At 43.6% G+C, this 20,790-nt stretch overlaps 1 protein-coding gene across 1 annotated transcript in view; it reads right to left on the reverse strand.

The window, feature by feature from the left end:
• Positions 1 to 20,790, reverse strand: part of RTF1 (RTF1 homolog, Paf1/RNA polymerase II complex component) — a 75,125-nt gene that overhangs the window by 34,774 nt on the left and 19,561 nt on the right. The window contains exon 2 of the mRNA XM_003935693.4: positions 13,264 to 13,374. Within this exon, the coding sequence (XP_003935742.2) occupies positions 13,264 to 13,374 (111 nt within the window). The remainder of the gene's footprint in view (positions 1 to 13,263; positions 13,375 to 20,790) is intronic.

Raw genomic sequence — 20,790 nt, forward strand, 5'->3', positions numbered from 1 at the left:
ATCCTCCTGCCTCAGCCTCCCAAGTAACTGGGACAATAGGCGTGTACCACCATATCTGACTAATCTTTGTATTTTTTGTCGAGACAGGTTTTCACCGTGTTGCCCGGGCTGGTCTTAAACTCCTGAGCTCAAGCAATCTGCCTGCCTTGGCCTCCCAAAGTGCTGGGATGACAGGTGTGAGCCACTGTGCCTGGCCCCAGCCTACATTTTTGAAAACTTGGTTAAAACTTTAGAACTTCTGGCATGGAATGTCTTAGAAACAGGAGAAAAGTTACATAATAAACATGTAATTTATTATTTTTCTTTTTTTTTCAGACAGGTTCTTGCTACTTTGCCTAGGTTGGTCTCAAACTCCTGGGCTCAAGTGGTCCTCTCACCTGAGCCTCTTGAGTATATGGAACTACAGGCACCCATCACTGCACCCAGCTCATGTATGTTTTATCGCCAATAGAAAACAGAAAAGATAGCAACTTTATGGCAAGTCAAAAAATAGCTTCTGATGTTTTATGTGGCAGAGATGGCAGTAGTTGTTAATGGTTGGTATGTCTCGGTTTCAGTACAGAGAATGGTTTAGTTCTGGAGTGGGTCTCAGGAAGGCAGAGAATGTAGCTTGCGCCCAGGAGAAAACTGCAGAAAGCACCAAAAGAAAGAAAGAAGGGCCTTCTTTGGCATGAATGGCAGCACTGGCACTAACTCCAGAGAGATAGGAAGTAATACATTAATTACTCATTAAATATATGTGCATATCCTTTTAAAAATATTGGCATGCATTATCCAGTAATATAACGTTTAAACTGGATCACAAATAGGAAATCTCAGATAGCTAAACGTAAGGAATTTGTAATTTGTATCATCAAACAGGCAAGCAATACAGTTAACTACCTCAAGGCCAAAAAACTATCTTCGAGAACTTCAATTATAAGCTGAAAGACAACACAGCCATTTTATAAATTTGCAAAGACTACTTAGTTATATTAAACCCTATCTCCTTTGATATTCTGTCAGCTTAAAATGCTTTTAGGTAAAAAACACTTTATTTGGGAACTTTATTCTAATTACCATAAAGAATAATCATCTTTTGATTATCACAGACTGAATATTAAGGCTGGTATTAACATAATATTTCTTTTCTTTTCTTTATTATTTTTTTTTTTTTGAGACGGAGTTTCGCTCTTGTTACCCAGGCTGGAGTGCAATGGCGCGATCTCGGCTCACCACAACCTCCGCCTCCCGGGTTCAGGCAATTCTCCTGCCTCAGTCTCCTGAGTAGCTAGGATTACAGGCACGTGCCACCATGCCCAGCTAATTTTTTGTATTTTTAGTAGAGACGGGGTTTCACCATGTTGACCAGGATGGTCTCGATCTCTTGACCTCGTGATCCACCCGCCTCAGCCTCCCAAAGTGCTGGGATTACAGGCTTGAGCCACCGCGCCCAGCCTAACATAATATTTCTACATCTAATATTCAATGAAGGCACAAATTCTGTTTCTTCTATAATAGGATAAGAAATTAACCTATTTCACAATAAATAAATAGACGAAGTAAATTCTTTTGGTCTTTTTTTGTTTTGTTTTGAGAGGGTGGGGTTGGGTAGAGGGGTAGTTCTGAAGATGTTTCCACCTTAGAAATTTTCTATATAGGCCGGGCACGGTGGTTCACGCCTGTAATTCCAGCACTTTGGGAGGCCGAGGCAGGTGAATCACTAGGTCAGGAGTTCAAGACCAGCCTGGCCAACATGGTGAAACCCCATCTCTACTCAAAACACAAAAATCAGTCAAGCGTGGTGACATATGCCTATAGTCCCAGCTACTCGGGAGGCTGAGGCAGAAGAACAGCTTGAATCTGGAAGGTGGAGGTTGTGGTGAGCTGAGATTGTGCCACTGCACTCCAGCCTGGGTGACAGAGCCAGACTCCGTCTCAAAAAAAAAAAAAATTGTAAAAGACTGCTATTTTTAATCTTTTTGTTTGTTTGAGCCAGGGTCTCGTTCTGCTGCCCCTGCTGGAATACAGAACAGCAGGATCATAGCTCACTGCAGCCTTGACCTCCCAGGTTCAAGTGATGCTTCTACCTCAACCTCCCGAGTAGCTGGGATTACAGGTGTCCACCACCATGCCTGGCTACTTTTTGTATTTTTGGTAGAGACGGGGTTTCACCATGTTGGCCAGGCTGGTCTCAAACGCCTGACCTCAAGCGATCCAACTCGCCTCGGCCTCCCAAAGTGCGGGGATTACAGACTTGTGCCACCACACCCAGCCTAATATATCAACTTTCTAGGCTGACAGTGAAGATATTACTCAAGTAAATAATATACAAAACATCTTTTACACTGGCTGTTATAAAATATTACATAACTATACACATAATAAATACTCAACATTTATTGGTTGCTTTTGAAAATGGGTATGACCTACTTTTTCCAAACAGTGTTTTGGCCCTTTCTACTTCTACCCAATGGGAATATAAAGAGGTTGAGAGCATAAAGGTTGGGCTATCAGGGAACAGGTGTGTCAGAGGGACTAGGTCTATTTTTGCCTTCAGATTTGGGTTTCTCACATGGAAGAGAGTCAAATTCTGGATTCCTCAGGGAAAAAAATGTGTTTATGAGAGTAAAATGACCTAAATATGAAGTCATACAGGTGAATCCAACTCAGGAGATGCTAGGAATCCAAGGCTTTCTTAACCTTTCCCCTCTAACTGCTTCAATCTGCCTCAACCTAAGCTTAGCAACTGTCATTCATTCATAGCCCATAATGTTCATTCTTTGTCGGGTAGTGAGAAAAGACAAGAATAAATTAGAAGAAAATAAAAGTGCTTTGAGTTAAAAGAGGCTTTCCTAACTAAACATGAATGTGAGAAGGAAACACCGTTTTTTTCTTCCAACAGCAAAGCTGCATTGCCTCTCATGAGGCTGATTCAGTCAGGTCTATCACACCAAAGGCAAAAAACCAACACCTCAGTATGTGACAAAGTTTTGAAGAAATTAAAATAATGTCGGTGAATTTACTTTTAAACATAAAATTTCTTTTTTTTTTTTTTTTTTTGAGACTGAGTTTTGTTCTTGTTGCCTAGGTTGAAGTAAAATGGCAAGACTTTGGCTCACCACAACCTCTGCCTCCAAGGTTCAAGCAATTCTCTTGCTTCAGCCTCCTGAGTAGCTGGGATTACAGGCATGAGCCACCACGCCCAACTAATTTTATATTTTTAGTAGAGATGGGATTTCTCCATGTTGGTCAGGCTGGTGTCGAACTCCAAACCTCAGGTGCTCTGCCTGCCTCAGCCTCCCAAAGTGCTGGGATTACAGCTGTGAACCACTGTGCCTGGCCTAAAACGTCTTATATACATATTAAATTACTAGGAATTTGGACTGCAGCTACTTGTATATTTACTTTGTATTTTATTTCATTTTATTATTATTATTATTATTTTTTGAGATGGAGTTTCGCTCTTGTTACCCAGGCTGGAATGCAATGGCGCGATCTCGGCTCACCACAACCTCCGCCTCCTGGGTTCAGGCAGTTCTCCTGCCTCAGCCTCCCGAGTAGCTGGGATTACAGGCGCCTGCCATCATGCCCAGCTGATTTTTTCATTTTGAGTAGAGACAGGGTTTCACCATACTAGTCAGGCTGGTCTCGAACTCCTGACATCAGGTGATCCGCCCACCTCGGCCTCCCAAAGTGCTCAGATTACAGGCGTGAGCCACCACCCCTGGCTAACATTTTTTACTTTTTTTTTTTTTTTTTTTTTGAGACGGAGTTTCGCTCTTGTTACCCAAGCTGGAGTGCAATGGCGCAATCTCGGCTCACCGCAACCTCCTCCTCCTGGGCTCAGGCAATTCTCCTGCCTCAGCCTCCTGAGTAGCTGGGATTACAGGCACGTGCCACCATGCCCAGCTAATTTTTTGCACTTTTAGTAGAGACAGGGTTTCACCATGTTGACCAGGATGGTCTCGATCTCTCAACCTCGTGATCCACCCGCCTCAGCCTCCCAAAGTGCTGGGATTACAGGCTTGAGCCACCGCGCCCGGCTAACATTTCTTACTTTTTAAAAATTTATGTTTTAGTTTTTTAAAATCACCTGTATTGTCATCACTCAAAGATAAATGATCACTTAAAATCTGGGAGCGATTATCATTATTATTCTTATTTAATCCACAGAAAGAGACTCAAATAGGTCCCAATAATCTCCCAAAGATTTTTTTTTCTTAGAGAATAGATCACATTTAATTCTGTAACCAGAGATTTTGAATGCTTTTTTGTCTAAGCACATACTTAAAATATGTGCTCTGTACCTCTTCTCCCAAGAACAGAGTCTAAGCAGAACTGACATGGAAATATCTTAATCCAGCTATTAGTCCAGAGATGGCTGACCCATCCCTGTAAAAGTCTTATACACCTGATTCTGAGACAAAGGGAAAATGAATTATTTCGTCAGAATGTAGTAGTAACTGCAGTCTAAAGAATAAAGGAGAGAACTAAAGATATACTCTCATTCTTCCCCCATCAAGGAGGAAGTTGAGGAAATGACCTAGCACTTCTTAATTTGTTTTGAGAACTATGGTTCTACTGAAAGGTAAGCTCTGTTATGTATAACCTTCAAAATGCCCCCAAATGCACCAAACATAAGGCAAGAATGAGAAAAGAGTGCCCTCTGGTCTGCATTTGAACTCCAAGTACAGAGGCCAGAGGACCTCCCAATGACCACTGCTCAAAAACCATCCAGGCAAAGGAAAGGATCCATTGTTAGGACTCTTGCACACATTGACAAAAAGTATTTTGTAAATATGCAATGAAGAAAAGTTAAAAAGAGACTGGATGAAATATGTTTTCTTACCTAATGATAGAGATTGGCAGTTTGACTCTCACTGATGTAACAGATATTCTAATGGGCAACAATTATGCAGTGAAACAAAGAAGGTGAGTACCATATTCCCCCCATGCCATGCTGAGTGTGTACAGAATGTAATAAGCAGGTTCCCATTACGTGAAGCAGCTGTCCTTCAAGGCACTCAGCTGAAAGATGGGAAGATACACAAGGTGGGGACTGGCTGCTCTGCAACTGGATGCTACTGAGATGCTGAGTATTTTGAGCATGAGGAAGACAGAGAAGTAAGGAAACTTCAAGATTTCAGAGAGGAAACCGTATCTAATGGGCAAGGAATACCCATATTCCTAGGTCTCAGGTCCCAGCATAGAAACCATTCCAGTCTAGTGACTCTCAACATAATTTACAAGTGAAATAAAATACCTTTAAGTAAGTAGGATTCAAGAATAACAGCTGAGCCCGGGTGTGGTGGCTGATGCCTGTAATCCCAGCACTTTGGGAGACTGAGGCAGATGGATCACTTCAGGTCAGGAGTTAAAGACCAGCCTGGCCAACATGGTGAAATCCTGACTCTACCAAAATTACAAAAATTAGCTGGGCGTGGTGGCAGGTGCTTGTAATCCCAGTTACTTGAGAGGCTGAGGCAGGAGAACTGCTTGAGCCTGGGAGGTGGAGGTTGCAGTGAGTCAAGATCATGCCGCTGTACTCCAGCCTGGGTGATAGAGCGAGACTCTATCTCAAAAAAAAAAAAAAAAAAAAAGCCGGACGCGGTGGCTCAAGCCTGTAATCCCAGCACTTTGGGAGGCTGAGGCGGGTGGACCACGAGGTCAAAAGATCGAGACCATCCTGGTCAACATGGTGAAACCCCGTCTCTACTAAAAATACAAAAAATTAGCTGGGCATGGTGGCATATGCCAGTAATCCCAGCTACTCAGGAGGCTGAGGCAGGAGAATTGCCTGAACCCAGGAGGCAGAGGTTGCGGTGAGCTGAGATCACACCATTGCACTCCAGCCTGGGTAACAACAGTGAAACTCTGTCTCAAAAAAAAAAAAAAAAAAGAGTAACAGCTGGGTTAGTGACAAACTACACTGGAATAAAGTCAAAAGAACTGGGATAGAGTCCAATCCTCTAACCAGAGACTGTTTCCCTATCTATAAAGTAGGAATAATAAAACTGCCTTGACCACCTGTCAGGGTAGTTTGAGACTAAAAGGAGACAGAGTAAGAAAAGTTTTAGAGCGCCAGATACCAGGAAGTTCTACATACCTGCGAGGTGCTATTTTATAAAAAGAAAATGAGAATTTCTGTGAGTTTGTTCTCTCATCTGTGGAAAAAAAGCGTTAAGATGATCTCTAAGACTTCATAACATTACAGGTTTTCATATGAACTGAAAGTTATTCTGAGTCAAAGTAATTGTAAGCAAAGTTCTATAGCCATTATTCTAATTACAGCTAGTGCTTGACTTAACGACTGCCGACAGGGCAACTAAACGGTCGTTACATGATTTGGTCGTAAGTTGAGTCGGCTATATGTACAGTTGAAATGGTGCACGGAGAGATGGCAGTGCTGCCAGAAGCTGGTCCGCACTGTCGTACGCCCAGCTGAGCAAAGTTTGCGCTGCCAGACGCGGAGCAGTCGTGGCTAGCGATTGTGGTCGTAAAGTCAAATGGTCGTAAGTTGCATAGGTCTTAAGTCGATCAATGCCTGTACTGACAATGGCCAGAAAAAGAGATGTGTTTGAGAGGGCACAGTTCCTGATTTAGGTGTTTTTTCTGAAAATAAAAAAGAGTCAGAGGAAGATAAGTGTGGTGGCTCACACCTGTGCTAGGATCAGCACTTTGGGAGGCTAAGGTAGGCGGATCACTTGAGATCAGCAGTTAGAGGCCTGGCACACACAGTGAAACCCCGTCTCTACTAAAAATACAAAAAAAAAAAAAAAAAAAAATAGCTGAGAGTGATTGCATGAGCCTGTAATCCCAGCTACTTGGGAGACTGAGGCACAAGAATTGCCTCCTACTTGGGAGGCAGAGGTTGCAGTGAGCCAAGATTGCACCACTGCACTCCGGCCTGGGTGACAGAGCAAGACTCTGTTTCCAAAAAAAAAAAGAAAAAAGAAAAAAGGGTCAGAGGCATTGAAGAGTAAATGTAATCTTTTTTTATGCCAAGTGACAGGAGGCAGTATATGCAATTTAATGTCAGCCTGAACACATGAAGAACAGTTTAGCTTTCTTTCCTTTCTACTGTGTAACTAATCAAAGTATAAAAGACAATATTGTATTTTATCATCAAGCAATCACATACATTTAACTAGAAAGCAAAGAAAATCCTTGCACTCAATTGCAAAAACTTGTAGTCTATAAAGAGAACAAACGAAACGAAGTGACACCAAATAATGCACAATATAATTAACACTACGTTACACTGTTACGTAGGAAGTGTTGTAATTTCTGTTTTTTATTTTTTTATTTTGGTTTTTATTGCATTTTAGGTTTTGGGGTACATGTGAAGAACATGCAAGATGGTTGCACAGGTACACACAAGGCAGTGTGATTTGCTGCCTTCCTCCCCATCACCTATATCTGGCATTTCTCCCCATGCTCTCTCTCCCCAACTCCCCATCCCCCACACTGTCCCTCCCCTATTCCCCCACAAAAGACCCCAGTGTGTAGTGCTCCTCTCCCCGTGTCCATGTGTTCTCATTTTTCAGCACCCGTCTATGAATTAGAACATGCGGTGTTTGATTTTCTGCTGTCAGTTTGCTGAGAATGATGGTTTGCAGGTTCATCCATGTCCCTACAAAGGACACGAACTCATCGTTTTTGAAGGCTGCATAATATTCCATGGTGTATATGTGCCACATTTTCCCTGTCCAGTCTATCATCGATGGACATTTGGGTTGGTTTCAGGTTTTTTTTTTTTTTTTTTTAAAAAGATGGGGCTTCACCATGATGGCCAGGCTGGTCTTGAACTTCTGACCTCAGGTGATCCACCCATCTTGGCCTCCCAAAGTGCTAGGATTACAGGCATGAGCCACCGCGCCTGGCCGGAATTTCTTGTAAATAAATTTGAGCAATTAACTAGTCTAGGAAAATCACCTTATTATTACAAATTCTTGCAATGAAATCTCAATGGTGTCTAGATATGTGAAGTGTTACTCTCTGATTGTGTATGTAGTGAAGATGGAATAAGTATGTACGAAATAAAGTTCATGAGCAATCTTAACAGCTGTCATTAAGTTCAAGTACTAAAGCAGGGTATTCCAGCCTGACCTCTATGGCATTCCCTGGTTTCCTGACCCCACAACAGAGCACATGCAGTAAACTGGAAGCGTTACAGCAGAGATTACCAATAAATGAGCCAAACGGTCACTTTTGATGGATAACAGAAGAGAAACGAAGCTATAAAAAGCAGTACCACACAGCTTGATATTCTGAAAGACATTTTTTCACAGTACAAGAAATGTCATTTATAGTCATGGCTTTAAATCAACAGAAAAACTACTACATATGATATCTGTCCATCCGGGCATGGTGCCTCATGCCTGTAATCCCAGCACTTTGGGAGGCCGAGGTGGGCAGATTGCCTGAGCTCAGGAGTTCAGCACCAGCCTGGGCAACATGGTGAAACCCCGTCTCTACTAAAAATACAAAACTTAGCTGGGCATGGTGGTAGACGCCTGTAGTCCCAGCCACTCAGGAGGTTGAGGCAGGAGAATTACTTGAACTCAGGAGGCGAAGGTTGCAGTGAGCTGAGATCACACCACTGAACTCCAGCCTAGGCGACAGAGCGAGACTCCACGCCCGACTTTTTTTTTTTTTTTTTTGAATTTTAGTAGAGACGGTTTCACTGTGTTGCCCAGGTGGGTCTTGAACTCCTGAGCTCAGGCAATCTGCCCGCCAGAACCTACCAAATTGCTGTGATTATAGGCGTGAGCCACCGCACCCAGCTATGTCTCTGATTTTATAAACAAATTACTGATTAACCTTTTAGCTCAGTTGTTCTTGACCAATTTTCTGTCCTAGCAAATCTGAGGGAACAAACTTTTTTTTTTTTTTTTTTGAGACGGAGTTTCGCTCTTGTTATCCAGGCTGGAGTGCAATGGCACGGTCTTGGCTCACCGCAACCTCCGCCTCCTGGGTTCAGGCAATTCTCCTGCCTCAGCCTCCCGAGTAGCTGGGATTACAGGCACGCACCACCATGCCCAGCTAATTTTTTGTATTTTTAGTAGAGACGGGGTTTCACCATGTTGGCCAGGATGGTCTCAATCTCTTGACCTCGTGATCCACCCGCCTCAGCCTCCCAAAGTGCTGGGATTACAGGCTTGAGCCACTGCGCCCCACAACATATATTTTTTTTAATCGAGTCTTGCTCTGTTGCCCAGGCTGGAATGCAATGATGCAATCTTAGCTCACTGCAACCTCTGCCTCCCAGGTTCAAGCGATTCTCCTTACTCAGCCTCCCAAGTAGCTGAGACTATAGGCGCGTGCCACCATGTCTGACTAATTTTTGGTATTTTTAGTAAAGACAGGGTTTCACACGTTAGCCATGATGGTCTCAAACTCCTGACCTCACGATCCACCCGCCTCAGCCTCTCAAAGTGCTGGGATTACAGACATGAGCCACCGTGCCTAGCTGACAAACGTATTTCTTTCTACCTATAATCATGGCTCACTAATGACAATAAACAATAAGAGAGACATATACAAGTTTGAAAAAACTCCAGGGCAGCTTCTGGCACAAGGAGGGCTTCATCTGATGGAGAAGTGCCACTTTATTTAATTTATTCATTTTAAAATTTTTATTGAGATAGTACTGCACTCTGGCACCCAGGCTGAAGTGCAGTGGAGCTATCTCAGCTCAATGCAATCTCCACCTCCCAGGTTCAAGTGATTCTCCTGCCTCAACCTCCCGAGTAGCTGGGATTACAGGCACCCACCACCACGCCCAGCTAATTTTTGTATTTTTAGTAGAGATGAGTATTCACCATGTTGGCCAGGATAGCCTCAACCTCTCAACCTCATGATCCACCCACTTCAGCCTCCCAAAGTGTTGGGATCACAGGTGTGAGCCACCATGCCCGGCCAACGACCAAATTTCTAAAAGGCTAATTTGTAGGCAACAAAGACACAAAAGTTCAAGAAACAAGAAGACATAGCAGACTACTTCAGTATGTGTTATTTTCCCCATGAAAGATGTATTAATAATTATTATGAAAAGGAAGAAAAGCAAGAACCACTGTCTCAAACTTTATATCCTAAGAATCTCTCAGAAGTTCCCTACCCAATCTAAAATGTCTACAGCAGCAAGTTTGAGCTCACAGTAGTAACACTGAGTTACATAGTGGTTGAATAATTTTTTAACAAAGATTTCAATAGTTATTTTCTAAATTGTCCAAAATAATGAACTATTTGCTCTAACTCTGAGGTGCACTGTGCTAAGCTAGTATCTTGGGCCAAAGAGACATAATACAAACCGAAAACCAAGCATCTTTCTCAACGACCGTGATATAGACCCTGCTCTCTTGAGAGAGGGGTGGGAGTACTAGAACCTGGAGGCAGCAGCAGGAGCTAAAAATCCTGCAGTGGAAAAGTCACTCAAAGGTTCATTTCCTACTGGGCAGGGTACAGCTTGCTGTCAGCTTTTTCTCCAATATGTGCACAAAGCATTGGGTAGTGCTCTAAGATGAGCAGCTTTTTACTTCATTAAGCAGCTGCAGGTAACAAAGGGAACCCTAAACCATAAAAGATTTTATGGACGTGGACCTCCAACACAGGTTTTGGGCTCCTCCAGTGCTTTGGCTAAAAAGGAGGAAGGCAATCTCAATAGTAACTGCAAAAGTTAGGACTCTGACCTAAGTTTAATGACAGAAATACAGAAAACGAATGTGTTCCAAGTGCAGTTACTGCTTATATCTTAAGGAATAACAAAGACCACAAACACATTACAGGGTATTCCAGGCACAGCACAGATTCAAACTTAATAGAATATTGAGTGGCAAGGGTGGACCACAGAAGCTGACTTCTGAAACAAGAAAAATGAAAGTAGCTACAGAAATAGTGGAAGAAAAAACTATTTCAATGTTTTTCTGTATCGTCTAGGCATTTAAAAAAACAGAAAACAAAACAAAAAAGCAAATTATTTCATAGACCCCCACTGATTTTCTATTAATTTGAGAGAAATTATAGTTCCTCCATTAAAAATAAACAAAAGAATACACTTTCACTACTTCTTGCCATAGAAAGCAATTTTAGATCTATTAAATTATTTAAGATTAAGAGAATATCATGGCTGGAGGCGATGGCTCAAGCCTGTAATCCCAACACTTTGGCAGGCTGAGGTGAGCAGATCACCTAAGGTCAAGAGTTCGAGACGAGCCTGTTCAACATGGTGAAATCCTATCTCAACTAAAAATACAAAAATTAGCCAGGCATGGTGGTGCATGCCTGTAGTTTCAGCTACTCAAGAGGCTGAGGCAGGAGACTCGCTTGAACCCAGGAGGCGGAGGTTGCAGTGAGCAGAGACTGCACCACTGCACTCCAGCCTGGACAAAAGAGCAAGACTCAGTCTCAAAAAACAAACAAACAAACAAAAACAAAAGACAGACAGACTATTACCACAGTCAATCAGAAGACAATCACTCCCAAAATGCACATGCAAGGCCCTGTAAATACTATTCACCTGCTAATTCAATTTCCTTATGTTAAATAAACATTTTTTACTTTACTGTTAACAAATATTTTCCTAGACTACAGGGTAAGAAATTACACTGAAAGGTAATATCCGGCTTCTCTCCAGGGAATTCCTATTAGGAAGAAAATATTTTAAATCAAATCAGAGGCTGGGTGCAGTGATTCCAGCAGTTTGGGAGGCCCAGGTGGGTAGAGTCTCTGAGATTGGAAGTTTGAGACCAGCCTGGCCAATATGACAAAACACCATCTCCACTTAAAATACAAAAATTAGCCAGGCATAGTGGTACGTGCCTGTAGTTGCAGCTACTCAGGAGCCTGAGGCAGAAAAATTGCTTGAAGTGGGGAGTCAGAGGTTGCAGTGAACCGAGACTGTGCTACTGTACTCTGGCCTGGGTGACAGAGCGAGACTCCACCTCAAAAAAATAAAAGAAAAGAAACATGTAGAAGTGTTTCAAATATCTTTCCCTTCATCTGTCTTCCACTAAGGTTCTGGGTTAGGGCCTGGCATTGTTGGTAGGTAATTTGGGAATGTGACCTTGGTCTAGACAATGAACAGTTAGATTTTCCTCCTTTAAACTTAGCATCATCATTCTGAGGGATGTTGAATTAATCTCCCCAAAGAAAGATTCTTTTCTCACTAAAGTATTTCCCATTAAACTATAGCATCCTTGATAAAATTTCCTTTTTTTTTTTTTTTTTTTTTTTTTTAGATGAATTCTTGCTCTGTTGCCCAAGCTGGAGAGTAACGGTGTAATCTCAGCTCACTGCAACCTCTGCCTCGCGGATTGAAGTGATACTCCTGCCTCAGCCTCCTGAGTAGCTGGGATTACAGGTGGCTGCCACGACACCTGGCTAATTTTTGTATTTTTAGTAGAGATGGGGTTTAATCATGTTAGGCTGATCTTGAACTCCTGACCTCAGGTGATCTGTCCGCCTAGGCCTTCTAAAGTGCTGAGATTACAGGTGTGAGCCACTGTACCCGGCCTTTATTTTCTATCATGAAAGTGAGATTAAAAACAAGCAAACAAACAAATGAAAGTGAGATTTAAAAGATGACTCATTAGTTCTTGCAGCAAAAGTTTATGATGTGAAAAAACAACAACAAAGTAAAACATAAAAAATAAAAGATGAAGCCGGGCGCGGTGGCTCAAGCCTGTAATCCCAGCACTTTGGGAGGCCGAGGCGGGTGGATCACGAGGTCGAGAGATCGAGACCATCCTGGTCAACATGGTGAAACCCCGTCTCTACTAAAAGTGCAAAAAATTGGCTGGGCATGGTGGCACGTGCCTGTAATCCCAGCTACTCAGGAGGCTGAGGCAGGAGAATTGCCTGAACCCAGGAGGCGGAGGTTGTGGTGAGCCAAGATCGCACCATTGCACTCCAGCCTGGGTAACAAGAGCGAAACTCCGCCTCAAAAAAAAAAATAAATAAATAAAATAAAATAAAATAAAAAAAAGATGACTCAAAAACAAAAAAAGATGACTACTGAGTGTACCACTTCTGCAATAAGGCTGAAAAAAAAAAAAAGCTACTGAATGGCTACGCACATCCTGCAGAAGGATCCATTAGATAACTAGCTGTACAATGAACATGACATTCAACAGCTTTCCTTACACCATTTTCTTTCCCTAACAAATTTTTCTATCTCTTAGGTTGTAAGTCTCAGTTTAAGGAAATGAGGCCAACAAGAGCCACCAATGCGAGAACTCTCAACTATCTAATGTCTCAGAGGCCGAGGCCCTCCACACCCACCTCATCATCACTGTCGGACGTCTCTGAGTCTGACGAGGCTGCAGGCTGACTCACAGGTGGCTCCTTCTCCTCAGAGTCACTGCGTTTTCGCTTTGCCAGGGACAAGAGCTCCTAATGGGACAGAAATAGTCACATCAGTTTTGTTCAACAGAGAAAGAATATCCAAGAATAATAAAATGCCCATCCTCTCTAGATCTCTTTTATATTTTTGTGCTTTCAACCAAAGGACATCGTCACAGGGACTTCTATGAGCATGAACAGACTGACTGCTAGGATTCCAAGGTGCTTAAGAAATGTTCACAAAATCTGTCCCTTCCTTTTTAATGGGAAATATATGTCTGAAGTTGGAAAGGAAATGGAAAACTGAACTGGAGGCTATACCCGAATTGTCCCTAATTCTACCCTAAATGACAGAAGCATTGATTCTCCGGGACTGGTAAGAACCATGTTTACACAGGTAACCTGATCACTGTTTTAACTAGTATAGCTAGCTAACCTTTCATTGTATTTTATGGTAACACTGGCATTTGTGGGGAAGTTTTGAATAAGCTTACAAACTATATATTTCTGAGGTCATTTTAGATTTTGAATGCTTAAACCAGGAAAAAAGTGTCTATTTCCAGTGTTTAACCCAGGTTCTGACAAGAAGCAGTAAGCGTGTTGGCCACTAGACCAGAATCCTGATTTAACAACCTCTATTCTCCCATTCACCACCTCTGCCTTGTCCAGGTCACTTAAGCAAGATGACAGTAACAAGGAAGTACCAGTAAGTAAGCCATGACTACAACCAGGATTTGCTCTGTCATGTGGTTCTCTTCTCCCTTGAAGTCTCCCCAACTCAGTCCAGTCACTCAAAAACCCAACAAAAGGTTCCTTGCTTTGCTTTCTGCTAATACCACAATTATACTATACTCACAGAGTTTCGCTCTTGTTACCCAGGCTGGAGTGCAATGGTGTGATCTCGGCTCACCGCAACCTCCGCCTCCTGGGTTCAGGCAATTCTCCTGCCTCAGCCTCCTGGGTAGCTGGCATTACAGGCACGTGCCACCATGCCCAGCTAATGTTTTGTATTTTTAGTAGAAACGGGGTTTCGACATGTTGACCAGGACGGTCTCGATCTCTTGACCGTGTGATCCACCCGCCTCGGCCTCCCAAAGTGCTGGGATTACAGGCTTGAGCCACTGCGCCCGGCCAATGCCAGGTACTTTTCTAAACATCTGATATTAATCTTCACAACAACTGTTATAATTACCATTTAAAGATAAAGAAACTAAAGAGAATTTTGTTGTTGTTTCTGAGAGTCTCACTCTGTCACCCAGGCTAGAGTGCAGTGGCACAATCTGAGCTGACTGCAACCTCCACCTCCCAGGTGCAAGCAATTCCTGTACCTCAGCCTCCCAAGTAGCTGGAGATTACAGGCACATGTTGCCACACCTGGCTAATTTTTGTACTAGTAGAAACAGTGTTTTGCCATGTTGCCTGGGCTGGTCTTGAACTACTAACCTCAAGTGATCCACCCGACTCAGCCTCACAAAGTGCTGGGATTACAGGTGTGAACCACAGCACCAGGCCAAGAAACTAAGGAGTTTAAGTAACTCACCCAAGTTGTGTAATTTACATAGTACCCAGCTGGCATGTAATAGAGCCAGGATTCAAACCTTGGCAGACGGAATCCTGGCTTCTAATTGAGTCATGGTTTACTAGTCTAAAACACCTTTCCCTTCTGCCAAATGAAAAAGACACAGCTAATAAACACCAGTAAAACATCATTCCTTAATGATGATGGCACTGTACAATTACAGATCAAGTGCCAAGACAGATTTAAAAATAATAGAGTGCTAAGAAGTATCTGTTTTATTCTTCCAGTCTCTATTTTAAGAATATGTCCTCCCACCTTGCCCAGAACGAGAAGTGATCCTCTCAGATTAAATAGCTGACACTCTCTCTCAAGAGTGAGTTATGAGTTGTTCATAAACACTCATAAAATGTTAACTCTTGCTAGGTACAGTGGCTCAAGCCTGTAATCCCAGCACTTTGGGAGGCCAAGGCGGGTGGATCACGAGGTCAACAGATCGAGACCATCCTGGTCAACATGGTGAAACCCCACCTCTACTAAAAATACAAAACATTAGCTGGGCATGATGGCGCGTGCCTGTAATCCCACCTACTCAGGAGGCTGAGGCAGGAGAATTGCCTGAACCCAGGAGGCGGAGGTTGTAGTGAGCCGAGATCGCACCATTGCACTCCAACCTGGGTACCAAGAGGGAAACTCCGTCTCAAAAAAAAAAAATAATAATAAAGTTGGGCCGGGTGCGGTGGCTCAAGCCTGTAATCCCAGCACTTTGGGAGGCCGAGGCGGGTGGATCACGAGGTCGAGAGATCGAGACCATCCTGGTCAACATGGTGAAACCCCGTCTCTACTAAAAATACAAAACATTAGCTGGGCATGGTGGCGCGTGCCTGTAATCCCAGCTACTCAGGAGGCTGAGGCAGGAGAACTGCCTGAACCCAGGAGGCGGAGGTTGCGGTGAGCCGAGATCGCGCCATTGCACTCCAGCCTGGGCAACAAGAGTGAAACACTCCGTCTCAAAAAAAAAAAATAATAATAATAATAATAATGTTAACTTGTCATTTCACTAGAGAAAGCTAACATACCAACTTCCTGAAAGTCTGAAATCATATTCTACTTTTTCATACCAAAATGGTAACTCTATGGACCAAATGCAAATTATATTAACATTTGTGTGTTTACAGTCATTTTTTTTTTTTCAAAGACGGAGTTTCACCATATTGGTCAGGCTGGTCTCGAACTCCTGACCTCTGGTGATCCACCTGCCTCAGTCTCCCAAAGTGCTGGGATTACAGGCATGAGCCACCACGCCCAGTGTTTATAGTCATTTTAAAACTTGAGGTAGCCCTAGGCGCGGTGGCACACACCTGTAATCCCAACACTTTGGGAGGCCAAGGCGGGCAGATCACAAGGTCAGGCGAGAACATCCTGGTTAATATGGTGAAACTCAGTCTCTACCAAAAATATAAAAACTTAGCCAGGTGAGGTGGCAAGCGCCTGTAGTCCCAGCAACTTGGGAGGCCGAGGCAAAAGAATCACTTGAACCCAGGAGGCAGAGGTTGCAGTGAGCTGAGATTGTGCCACTGCACTTCAGCCTGGTGACAGAGTGAGATTTGTCAAACAAACAAACAAACAAACTTGAGGCAGGCTGGGTGCAGTGGTTTAGGTTTATACCTGTAATCCCAACACTTTGGGAGGCCAAGGTGGGAGGCTCACTTGTAGAGACCCAGTCTTTTTTTTTTCAAGACGGGGTTTGACCATGTTGGTCAGGCTAGTCTTGAACTCCCGACCTCAGGTGATCCACCCGCTTTGGCCTCCAAAGTGCTTGGATTACAGGCATGAGCCACCACGCCCGGCCAAGACCCAGTCTTTACAAAAACAAAATGAAAAACGCAAACAAGGTATAATTTACATATAGGATATTTTATCCTAATATACTTTTTTTTTTTTTTTTGAGACAGTCTCACTTGGTAACACAGGCTGGAGTACAATGGCACAATCTCAGCTCCACCTGCCGGTTCAAGCGATTCTCCTGCCTCAGCCTCCCAAGTAGTGGGGATTTACAGGCATGCACTACCATGCCTGGCTAATTTTTGTATTTGTAGTAGACACGGGGTTTCACCATGTTGGTCAAGCTGGTCTCAATCTCCTGACCTCATGATTTGCCCACCTGGGCCTCCCAAAGTGCCAGGATTACAGGTGTGAGCCACTGCGCCTGGCCTATACTCTTCTAATACACTAACACATATAGTTCTATGAGTTTGACAAATACTTTAAACCATGACCACAGTCAAGATCTATACCTTCTCTGATATAGAGATCTAATCTCTTCTCTGACCCCTTCGGATTCTCAAATACACTAGTATTTCTGTTTTGATACCAATTCATTGTAATAGAGATTTGGATTTGCTATCAATCAAAACACAATAGACTTCTGTTAAAAGTTAGTGCAGGCCAGGTGCAGTGGCTCACACCTGTATTCTCAAAGTTTGGGAGGCTGAGACAGGTGGATCACCTGAGGTCAGGAGTTCGAGACCAGCCTAGCCAACATGGTGAAACCCTGTCTCTACTAAAAATATAAAAATCAGCCGCTCATGGTAGGGGGGTGTGTGTAATCCCAGCTACTCAGGAGGCTGATGCAGGAGAATCACTTGAACCCAGGCAGTGGAGGTTGCAGTGAGCCAAGATCGCACCACTGCACTCCAGCCTGGGTGACACAGAGCGAGACTCCGTCTCAGAAAAAAACAAAAAAGTTACTGTAACTGAAGTGTTAAGACATTAGTACTGGCTTCCTGTTAAGAAGGTTCCACTATATATCTCAACATCTACACTCTACAGTTCCATCACCCCTCAATTCTCTTGTCTTTCTTACTTCCCTTCTCCCATTCCCTGGCAATCAGAGCCCTGTTTTCTGTTTCTATAGAACATCATATAGGTGGAATAATACAGTATCTTTGCCTTTTGAGTCTGGCTTCTTTCATTCAGCATAATGCATGTGAGACTCACCTACATAGCAGCATGTCTCATTACTATAGTTTATCCCTATTTTTGCTAAATAGTATTTCAATATATGAATGTACCAGTTTGTTGAACCATTTACCAGCTGAAAAACATTTGTGCTACGTGCAGTGGTTCACACCTATAATCCCAGTACTTTGAGAAGCCAAGGTGAGAGGACTGCTTGAGCCCAAAAGCTTGAGGACGGCTGTGATGGCTCACACCTGTAATCCCAACACTTTGGGAGGCTGAGGCAGGTGGATCATGAGGTCAGGAAGGAGTTCAAGAACAGTCTGGCCAAGATGGTGAAACCATGTCTTTACTAAAAACACAAAAATTATCCAGGCATGGTGGCAGGTGCCTGTAATCCCAGCTAGGCTGAGACAGAGAGCAGCTTGAACCCAGGAGGTGGAGGTTGCAGTGAGCCAAGATCACACCACTGCATTCCAGCCTGGGCAACAGAGAGAAACTCCATCTCAAAACAAAACAAAACAAAAAAAAGTTTGAGACCAGACTGGAAACATAGCGTAACGTTGTCTCTACTTAAAAAAAAAAAAAAAAGGGCCGGGCGTGGTGGCTCAAGCCTGTAATCCTAGCACTTTGGGAGGCCGAGGCGGGTGGATCACGAGGTCGAGAGATCGAGACCATCCTGGTCAACATGGTGAAACCCCGTCTCTACTAAAAATACAAAAAATTAGCTGGGCATGGTGGCTCGTGCCTGTAATCCCAGCTACTCAGGAGGCTGAGGCAGGAGAATTGCCTGAGCCCAGGAGGCGGAGGTTGCGGTGAGCCGAGATCGCGCCATTGCACTCCAGCCTGGGTAACAAGAGCGAAACTCTGTCTCAAAAAAAAAAAAAAAAAAAAAAAAAGGCCAAGTGTAGTAGTGCATGCTTGTAGGCCTAGCTACTCAGGAGGCTGAGGTGGGAGGACTGCTTGTACCCAAGGACTTGAGGTTGCAGTAGGCTATCACTGCACCACTGCATTCTGGCCTGGGCAACAGATCAGGACCCTGTCTCAAAAACAACAACAATAATAAAACATATGAGTTGTTACCATTTGGGGGTAATTATATGTTCATATACAGGTTTCTATGTAAACGTAAGTTTTTATTTCACTTGAGTAATACCCAGGACTGGGATTGCTGGGTTGTATAGTAATATGTTTATGGTCTTTACCATTACCTTTTTTCCCATCACTTTAATGTAAATTTATAAGCTGTAGAAAGACTTCTGGGCCGGGTGCAATGGCTTACACCTGTAATGACAGTACTTTGGGAGGCCGAGGCAGGTAGACCACTTGAGGTCAGGAGTTTGAGACCAGCCTGGCCAACATAGTGAAACCCATCTTTACTAAAAATACAAAAATTAGCCAAGCATGGAAGCAGACATCGGTAGTCCCAGCTACTCGGAAGGCTGAGGCACAACAATCACTTGAACCTGGGAGGTAGGGGTTGTGATAAGCAAGGATCACACAACTATACTCCAGCCTGGGCAATAGAATGAGACTGTCTCAAAAATAAAAAAAGGATTTCTGGTAAGTAATCTCTTCTCTGACCCCCTCACGTTCACAAATGCATTAGAATGCCTGTATTATTTTTTATTTGTATTATTATTATTATTATTATTTTTTTGAGACAGACTCATTCTGTCTCCCAGGTTGGAGCGCAGTGGAGTGATCTCCGCTCACTGCAATCTCTGCCTCCCTAATTCAAGTGATTCTCCTGCCTCGGCCTCCCAAGTAGCTGGGACTACAGGGGCACACCACCACACCCAGCTAATTATTTGGTATTTTTAGTAGAGACGGAGTTTCACAATGTTGGTCACGCTAGTCTGGAACTCAGTGATGATCTGCCCTCCTTGGCTTCCCAAAATGTTGGGATTGCAGGCATGAACAACTGCACCAGCCTTAGTATCTTAGTATGCCTGTTGTTTGTTTTTGAGGCAGAGTTTCACTATTGTTGCCCAAGGTGGAGTGCAATGGCAAGATCTCTGCTCACTGCAACCTCTGACTCCGGGGTTCAAGCAATTCTCCTGCCTCAGTCTCCCAAGTAGCTGGGATTACAGGTGCGTGCCAACACGCCAAGGTAAATTTTTTGTATTTTTAGTAGAAGCGGTGTTTCACCATGTTGGCCAGGCTGGTTTCAAACTCCTGATATCAGGTAATCTGCCCACCTCGACCTCCCAAAATGTTGAAATTACAGGCATGAGCCACTGCACCTGGCCTAGTATGCCTGTTTTAATACCAATTCAGTAAAACAGAGATTTGGATTTGCTATCAATCAAAACACAGCAGACATGTGTTAAAAGTTACTGAAACTAAAGTGTTAATACATTATTCCTGCCTTCCTGTTAAGGAGGTTCTACTTTACGTACTGAAAACCTAACAAACACCTCTCTTTCATCAATGAACAACTGCATCTGATAAATACAATCCCTCTACTACATTAAATATCATATTAACAACACTATGGGCCAGGCACAGTGGCTCACAACTGTAGTCCCAGCATTTGGGGAGGCCAATGAGGGCTGATCATTTGACCCCAGAAGTTCGGACCAATCCGGGAAATGTAGTGAAACCCCACCTGCACAAAAAAATTCAAATAATTAGCCAGGCGTCGTGGCACATGCCTGAAGTCCCAGCTACTCAAGAGGGTGAGGCAGGAGAATCGCTTGAGCCTGGGAGGTTGAGACTGCAGCAACTCATGATCCTGCCACTTCACTCCAGCCTGGGAAACAGAACAAGACACTGCCTTAAAAACAAAAATCAGGCCGGGCGCGGTGGCTCAAGCCTGTAATCCCAGCACTTTGGGAGGCCGAGGCGGGTGGATCACGAGGTCGAGAGATCGAGACCATCCTGGTCAACATGGTGAAACCCCGTCTCTACTAAAAATACAAAAAACTAGCTGGGCGTGGTGGCGCGTGCCTGTAATCCCAGCTACTCAGGAGGCTGAGGCAGGAGAA

This window comes from Saimiri boliviensis, chromosome 2, assembly GCF_048565385.1.
Source record: "Saimiri boliviensis isolate mSaiBol1 chromosome 2, mSaiBol1.pri, whole genome shotgun sequence".
NCBI classification, from domain to species: Eukaryota; Metazoa; Chordata; class Mammalia; order Primates; family Cebidae; genus Saimiri; species Saimiri boliviensis.